The following is an 8,240-nucleotide window of genomic DNA, read 5'->3' as shown; positions in this document are numbered from 1 at the left end:
GCTTGGGCTAGTGCTTTAAATTTCAAGGTGCTATACAATCCAATCAAGTCTTATTGAGTACCCAGGCTAAGAAAACCATGGTTAGTGGATGAATGCAACATATGTGGATACTAAAGACTGACTTTTTTGGGGGGGGGGGGGAAGAACATGGGTTATCTCTGTTGTTTGTTTCTTGGTAGCTTAGCATGTTTTGTGAGGCCAGTCAACATGATGTCTAAATCAAAGTTAATGATTTTTAACATGGAGGAACCCAAGTGTGTTTTTTAAGATTTTTATCTCGCCTTTTTATATACAACTCATGGTGGGGATTCTATCAATGTTCCTTCCTCCTCCTATTTTCCTCACAACCACCACCCTTTGAGGAGAGTTGGATTGAGATTGAGTGGCTGCCCAAAGTCGCTCAGCTGGTTTTTCATGGCTAAGGCGGGAGTAGAATTCAAGTCTCCCCCTTTCTAGGCCAGCACCTAATTCTTTCAGAGTATAATCTATCGTGGGCCTCAAACACGGCCCCAATCTTGTATATAATTTTTCAGAAGTTCAGTAGGGGCGTACATAAACGCACCAGAGCCTAACGCCCCTGTCCTACTGTCCCCATTTATTTGTATCCATTCCCTGGGTTATTCATGTTTATTCTTATTCCTGTTATCTTGTAACAGGAATAGTTTGAGTGACAAACTAAATGAAGAACAATAAAAGTATGTTCCAATCGGGATTGAGAAAAAGAATCCCCGGCTCTTAAAAAGGGGGCAACCTTACTCTTGGTCACTTCCAGACTCTGACTTTAACATTAAGATTTAGTCAAGTCAAGCAGCTCGTGTATACTCTGGGCAGACCGAGAAGCGTAACCGTCAGCAGGTAACATCCCATTTGGGGTAGGGAGGGCGGGGGGGAGGAGGCTGATCCAAGGAAGCGACGGACGCCCCCCGAGCCCCAGCCCAGCTGTGCGGAGGGATACAAGGCCAGACCTTCCTCGCTAAATAGATCCGGCTGTGACGGCCATTCAGCGAGTGCGCAATCCCGAAAAAGAGAAGAGGGGCCGAGCGGCGTTATTTGCGGGAGGCGGTCGAAGGCGCGCAAGCGCTTCTTCCCGATTGTAACGGCAGCAGGATCGTAAGTGTTGGAGGAGGCCGTTGCTACTGTCGCGCAGGGAGGAGTTGGGGGGGAAAGCGGAGGCGCTCCAAAAGAGGGAAGAAGCTGGGGGTGGGGCGGGAGGGCTGTGCGCGTCCATGTGCTCACGGTTCGACGCGCGCATTCCGCGTTCCCTGGTGATGACCGAAGCCGGGCATTCCCCCCCCCCCCCGAGAACATACGTTCATCTCGCGAGAGGTTTAGCGAAGACGTTTGTGTGCCTTCCTTTTTTTCCGCTTAATGCGAAGGGGGAAAAAAAAGTAAATCTGACCAAGGGCGCGTGCGCGAATACAATCTAGCCCCTTTTTATCTCTTCCTTTTGCTCCACCGAATGAACGCGCGATTTTCCTTCCTATAGAGGCAGTTGAGCGTTGCTGGAGTCCCCCAATCGGAAGGCCCTCGGGGGGCGGGACCTCACGCGGCCGCGCGTTCTAGGCCCGCCTCCGCCCCAGGGGGGAGGGTGGTGGCGGAGGAGGCGGGACCTATATCTAGCTCCACCCTTTTCTTGGCCTCGCCGGCGGCGCGGCTGCTGCGCCTGAGTTTAACCGCGATCTCCCCCCCCCTCCGTTCCTGTCCGAAGGAGGTAGTCGCGGGCCCCTCGTCGCCTTTTTTCCGGAGAGGCCGGTCGGGAGACCTCCGCCGATCGAAAGAGGCGGCACCGTTGACGTCGCGGCTGGTGTTCGGTGCGGGCGGGCGCCCCCGGCTGTTTCCGGAGGAAGGAGGAAAAGGCGAGCGAGCGAGCGGCTCCATCCCCCACCCGCAGGGAGGGAGTGCGGCAGCGGCGGCGGCGGCGCAGACAGGCCCGACGAGGCGGAGGCGAAGGAGGCGCAGTTCGAGTGACCCCCGGCCGCGGCGGCCACCCACCACCACCACCACCCGCACCGCCACGCTCCCCCCGCGCAGAAGGCAGGATGGCGCTGAAACGCATCAACAAGGTGAGCGGGGTCCCCGACGCGGCCTTGGCCGGCCGGCCGGGCTAAACCGCCAGGCGGAGGAAGAAGCCGGGAGGGAAGGCTGCCCGGCCTGCCTGCCTGCCTTTCAGCAGGGCGTTTGGCAGCGGCGGCTCAGCCGGGCCCGGTAGGAGCGTTACGGGAGGTTGGCTTGGCGGCTGCTCGCAGTCGGGCCCGGCGGAAGGGGTGGAAGCTTTCGGGGGGGGGGGGCTTTGGGACCGTTGGGGCTCAATCGCGGAGTGTCCGGAGCCGATTCGTTCTCCACCGGGGCCATCGGGCTGCCCGGAGCCTTGGTTGAAATGACAAAGCCGGAGATCCCCTCCCGGGCCCCGCTCCTTTTGACTGAGGGAGCCACTGGAAAGTAACCCGCACCACCCTGTGTGTGTGTGTGTGTGTGTTGTGTATGTATCTCTGTGTGGCGTCTGCTGCCTCCCCTCCTCCGTCGGTGTCTCTGCTCTGGCCGGGAACTTCTTTCCCGCATTGTAAGATGGCGGCGGGCTTGCCAGTTCAGGCGCTCTCCGGGATCTCTCTGCCTTTTTCCTCGCTAGCTTTCAGCCATAACATGACTGACACCCGCACGCTCCTCTCCGTCCTCGGCCGCCTCCACGGCAGCTGCCGACCGGCCTGGCCGCGATCTGGGCCCCGAAGCCTCCCCCCCCTTTTTTTTTGTGAAATGCGGAATCCTTGCGTTTTGCCTCCGCTTCTGAGAAGGAGCGGAAGTATGTGGTGGCGGCTCTGTGATGCATCGAGAATGTCGGTTCTTGCACAATCTAGAAGGAGGGTGGAGTAAGGAGCTTAATGTGAACTGAGTGTCGTTGTGAGGAAGTTGGTTCCTATTTTGAGTTAGAGGCTCACTTGTCCTGGCAGAGGGTGCGGTTTGGGTAACTTTGTCACCCAGTTTCACTGGTGACAGTTCCTGTAAACTAAGGGTCAGCGTGTTTTTACAAATGGCTCAGGTCTTGGAAGTGCTGCTGACCTGCTTAAAACTTTTAGCTGTCTCCACGTTTGGAGGCTTCTCCCCCCCCCCTTTCCTTCCTAGCGTTTTTCTGACAAGTTCAGGGTTGGCTTGGAGGTATTCTGCCCCAATAAAAGCTCTTTATAGTTAGTGCATGTGAAGCATTAGATCAGTTGTAATAGTGGCACCACCTTTTAGATTATATTTTAGATAGAACTATTATCCTTGAGTTGTCACTTTTTCTAAAGTTTGTGTTCAATATTAAAACCCGAATAGATGTAAGCTTTCGTCTAAAACTAGTTCCCCTGCAGTAGAGAGAATAACAACTCAAGGGAGTCACCCAGCATTAATTAGTTTTCACAACAACATAGGCAGAATATTTAGCAGTTTGAGTCTTGAACGTTTGTTATTTCTTCCTGGTGTATGTAAATGCTAAAGAATTGAAAGATAATCAGAGCCCTTGATAAAAGGTGCTCTCCTATTATTTGCATTGCATTTCATCTTGTTCAGAAAGTCAGATTTGATTTAAAGTATACTTGTAGATAGTAGCTTAATTTATTGAAGCTGGGATTCTATAAATAAGAATATAGTTGTAATAACCAAGTTCTAGAATTTAGAGTTTATGCCTGTAATAGCATTATCTTTGGCAATGTAACTAACTGGTGTTAACTGAAATCAATACATCTGAAATGTTCTAGAACTCTCAGAGCTGATGTCTCAACTTCTATCTGGTTTACCTAGGTTAATTATAATGAATACATTTTTATCAGTAACACCCTTATAATGTAATATATAGATTGTCTAAAAAATGCTTCCTGGTTTGTTTGTTTTTTTCAAATAGCTGAAGGTTGATCTTATGGCCAGAACAAGAAACTAGTAGTGTGCAAAATATTTTCAATTTAAAATAGTTATTCCAGACATCCTGGAAATGTTCCAAACTATCCTCAACCATTCTATAAGTATTCTAAGCTTGGAACAGTTCTGGAATGATCAGAACAAACTATTCCAAACTTGAAACAACTCTCTCAATTTTGAAACATTTTGAATTAGAAAACATTTTATATACCCATACAAATTATCAAAATGTGAATCAGTTGAAATAATGTTTGCCTACCACATAACCATTATTTAAATATTATCTAAGGTTCTCTGATATTCCTGTTTGCTACTTTTCTCTGTATACTTTTGCAGTTTTTTTCTCCATAAACTTTGAAACAACTACAAATACCTCTTCATGAAAATCTTAAAAGTAACCCTTGCATGCTTAGTTAAAAGTAAATAGAAACAACTGGCTCACATGTATATGAAAGAACTATATTATTTATCTAGTAAACAAGTAATTATGGATAAGAGTTCTTGCTTTAAGTAGATAACCAGGTACACTCAAGATTTCTTACTCCCTGACTTATTCAATAGTCGAGAGGCAATAATTCAAAATACTTTCAGGCCTCAGATTGACCATGGTTACTGAAGAAATAATTCTCAATTTTGTTTCAATATATTGACCAAATTTTAGTGATTGTATACCATTTACAAAATGAACATTTGTAAAATTACTTTATAGTATATAAATATGTATTGATCTTCAGCTATAAAAATGAGAATTATTTACTAATTGTCTTGGTATGTTTGATTCAAGGAATACTTTTTTGTAAAGTGTATAGTATATCCTACTTGATTACTTTTGTTTGTTCCTTCATCCCAGTGGGTGTGGTTAAACCAAGCAAACTATAATTAGTTTTTCTATTACTTCTGAGTACTGGTTGTTTGGAATTTATAAAATGTCAAATAAATATAATGGAAGCTGCTGTCTGTGTAGCTATTTTCTCAACAAAAGTATCCAAATAGGATTGAGAAAATTACATTAATATACATATTTAATACACAAAGAATTCTTTAAAACAAAAAATAGATATTTAACCATACTGATTTATTATAAAATGAATAGTTTTTAGTTAAGGCAGCATCAATGGAATGGCAATAGTAGTTCCTGCCACCTGTCTTGTTTATGAATGTGACAGAAAATTCAGTTACCTGCTAATTGATCATAGTGGTTTGCTTAGTTTATTGAACTCAGTTTTAAATAGTTAGCTGACAGATGCTAACATTTCACATTGGGCAAGTTAGCCAACCAAAGTTTATAAAGAAAATTAAATTTATTAGTTATATCGTACAATAAATCAATATATTCAGGAATGTTTAGTGAAATAATGTTTATGTAGATAATGACAAGTCAGTATAACAAACAGCAATACAAAGACATTATACAGCATTGTGCTGTATATTTTATTTATGACAAACTAGAAGATAGACAGACAGATTGTGAGTGTGTCTCCTGAAGTATAATATTGTCATAAAATATTACTGATGAGATAGGTGAAATTAGAATTGAATCTGGTGTAGCCATGATGTAAAAGACTACATAGTAAATTGATAACTTAAAACAATTTTAGTCCATTGCATTACTAATTTTTTCATAGTTCATTTTGTTTTTCTTGGTTCAAGAACTTATGGCAACATGATTCTGTCTCCTATTTTATTAGTGTGCAGTCTGTATAAGAGAACAGCTTACACTTGTCTCATAAAGATTTGGATAAGTTGCATCTGTAGCTTTGTAGTGCAATAGATCACTGTTACTTGATATGCATGATACTTATATCTAGCTGTTCATACTTGGTAAAATGTCACTTTGTATATTTTATTTTTGCATTTATGCTAAAATTCTGTTTGTTTTTACAGAGCCTCATCTTTTTCACTGTAGTCTTTAAATGTTTAAAGATTTCTTTATTTATTGAATGATCCTATACAACCTTCTAATAATTGTAGTGGTTTTGTATTCCAAGATATTTAAAATGTTTGTCATTTGAAGCCTCTAGTTTCAATTAATATTTGTTTGGAGGAAATAAAAATTACAAAAAGTCAGGAGAACTATTGAGGTAGCTTCCATTCAGCTGTATATTTTACTAGATATTTTTGAGTCAGTTACTATCCTTAGCTAACCTACAGGATTGTGACTATGATGTAGTGTTAGTAAATCTATTATCTCCTAAAAAAGATATTAATTTTTTTAAAGATAAGGCTTTAAAATAATTATGAATCTGATTTGATAATACTAAATTTGGTATGTTGTACAGAACATGGTGCCACATGGTTCCCCTTCAATAATTCATCTTAGATGTTAAATTTCTCTTGTATTGTAAATGTTCTAAGATTACTTACAGTAAGATGGGTTTGACCACGTTTACTTGTTTGTTAAGAGAATGAAGACTGTATTTTTATTGGATAAAAATCTGTTTTTGTTGATGCACCCAATGTGATTTTATAAAATTAGGTAATAAACAGATTTAATTGTTTTGATAGCAGTTACTTAATCTGGTGCAAAAACCCTTGCGGACAAAATTAGGATACTGGATTAACTAATTTTCTTCTCATATTGATTATATCAGAAAGAAAAATATTTTTTATCCCAATAGGATGCTTTGACTCCACCTCCCCAGCCCTATTCTTAATCATATTGATAGGAAACACAGCAATTTCATCAGTAGGTCTATTGTGTTTATATTATTCACTATATTGATTTGATGGTGGAGGAAAATTGAAATGTTTTAAGTTTCTTAAATGCTATTACAATTGTTACTGTAACTTGCATTGTGGAACAGCCCCATGTAGAGACCAGCCTGATTCCCTTTTTGTTGCTATTACAGAAGCTCTTGAAGACCAGATTTTTTTATAGAGTTTTCCCCTGCTGTGTAAATATTGCTATCTTTATTTTTTATTTATTTATCTGTAATTCATATATTCTGTAATGTTTTTGTACTTCTTTTTATTCCTCCCATGGATATTTCAATCTGTACTTGTTCTAAATAAGCTGCTGTAAATTTCTTTTGATTGCAATACCATAGAAATATGTAAAATATCACCAGTAATCTTGCCTTTACACATTTCATTACTTTGGGCTGCTCTACAAGCCATTCTACTGCATGTTTTCCTGTCAGTTTTGCTTTCTCTTCTAGATTTACTTTCATAATCTTTGTTTATAATATCTAGGTAGATCTGTCAAAGACATCTTTGTTTGCAATTCTAGTTCAGGATGTCTTCGAAACTTTCTTGGTAACACATGTTAATAATTAGTGTTATCTTAAGAATTCATCTTTACACATACCAGCAAATCAAATCAGTTTGAATTGTTCTTTACATTTGGAATACTTAGTTTTCCATTAGCACAGAGATACTTATCACACCAAAATTCTAGCCTGCATTTCTTTCCAAATAATTTTTAATGTTCAGAAACCTCTTTGGACAAGACAAGTTAACAAATGAAATAGCACTCCTTCTCTACATGATAGTATGGCATAGTTTTTTAAAGTAAAAAGAGAATTGTAATTTTTTTCCTTGGAAATTGAAGCTATCTTATTTTATATTGATTTATGACTCTTGTAGACCAAATGTTTACAATTTGTTTACATTTTGGTTTAACTGTTAAGAGTTGAAAGAAATCTCAAAGATGCTTTAAAAACAATGATAGTGCTGGTAATGATAAATTGTTCACATCTTAACAAAATTATATTTTATCTTTATCTTGCAGTTATTAGCCATGAATGTTTGGTCCCTACTTGCTCACAATTATGTTGGAGAAGATCTATAATCCAAAATAATTTATCGCTAAGATTATATCACTAAACCAATTCTCTGGAAAGAGTGGAGTACAATATATGTTTCAATTATCTTTACTAGCAAGACATTTTACTCAGCTTTCAAAAGGGGGTCTTTTATATGCCCTCATGTTTTTGACTTTGTCATCCTGCAGTACTGGAGAAATTTTGAATATTCTTGGAGTACAATATGACAGGGATTAATTATATCCTAAAACTAGCTGCAGTGATGCTTTTGGTTTGTTAAAAGAATTGTGGAGTTAGCTATATTTGTGGACCTTGGGTTAAAAATCATGGGACATGATCATTATTAAAATATCCTTAATTAATGTAGGAGCATTATATGTTTCCTTAAATTAGTATTTAAATGTCAGGTAGAATAGGTAGTCCTCGATTAAGAACCACAATTGAGCACAAAATTTATTGTTAAGTGACACTTTAAGTAATTTTGCCCCATTTTACCACCTGTTTTGCCACAGTTGTTAAGTGAATCATTGCAGTTGATAAGTTAGAACCCACTGGTCAAGTGAATCTATCTTTCCGGTTGACTTTGCT

General features: G+C 40.4%; 1 protein-coding gene across 3 annotated transcripts in view; it reads left to right on the top strand.

Moving 5' to 3' along the window:
• Positions 1-975: 975 nt before the first annotated feature.
• UBE2D3 (ubiquitin conjugating enzyme E2 D3) overlaps positions 976-8,240 on the top strand; it is a 30,837-nt gene continuing 23,572 nt past the window's right edge. The window contains exons 1-2 of one of the 3 annotated variants that reach the window (XM_087724162.1): positions 976-1,110; positions 1,709-2,063. In XM_087724162.1, coding sequence (XP_087580288.1) covers positions 2,040-2,063 — 24 coding nt within the window. In that variant the 5' untranslated portion in view covers positions 976-1,110; positions 1,709-2,039. Of the gene's footprint in view, positions 1,111-1,611; positions 2,064-8,240 lie in introns of those variants that run through there. The other 2 variants (XM_087724161.1, XM_087724163.1) reach the window with 2 other exon arrangements.

Source organism: Thamnophis sirtalis, unplaced genomic scaffold, assembly GCF_051295495.1.
Source record: "Thamnophis sirtalis isolate CommonGarterSnake01/CBP01778 unplaced genomic scaffold, rThaSir2_p1.2 scaffold_10, whole genome shotgun sequence".
Taxonomy (NCBI): Eukaryota; Metazoa; Chordata; class Lepidosauria; order Squamata; family Natricidae; genus Thamnophis; species Thamnophis sirtalis.
The sequence above is the reverse complement of the archived record's forward strand: the minus strand, read 5'-3'. Positions and strand labels throughout refer to the sequence as shown.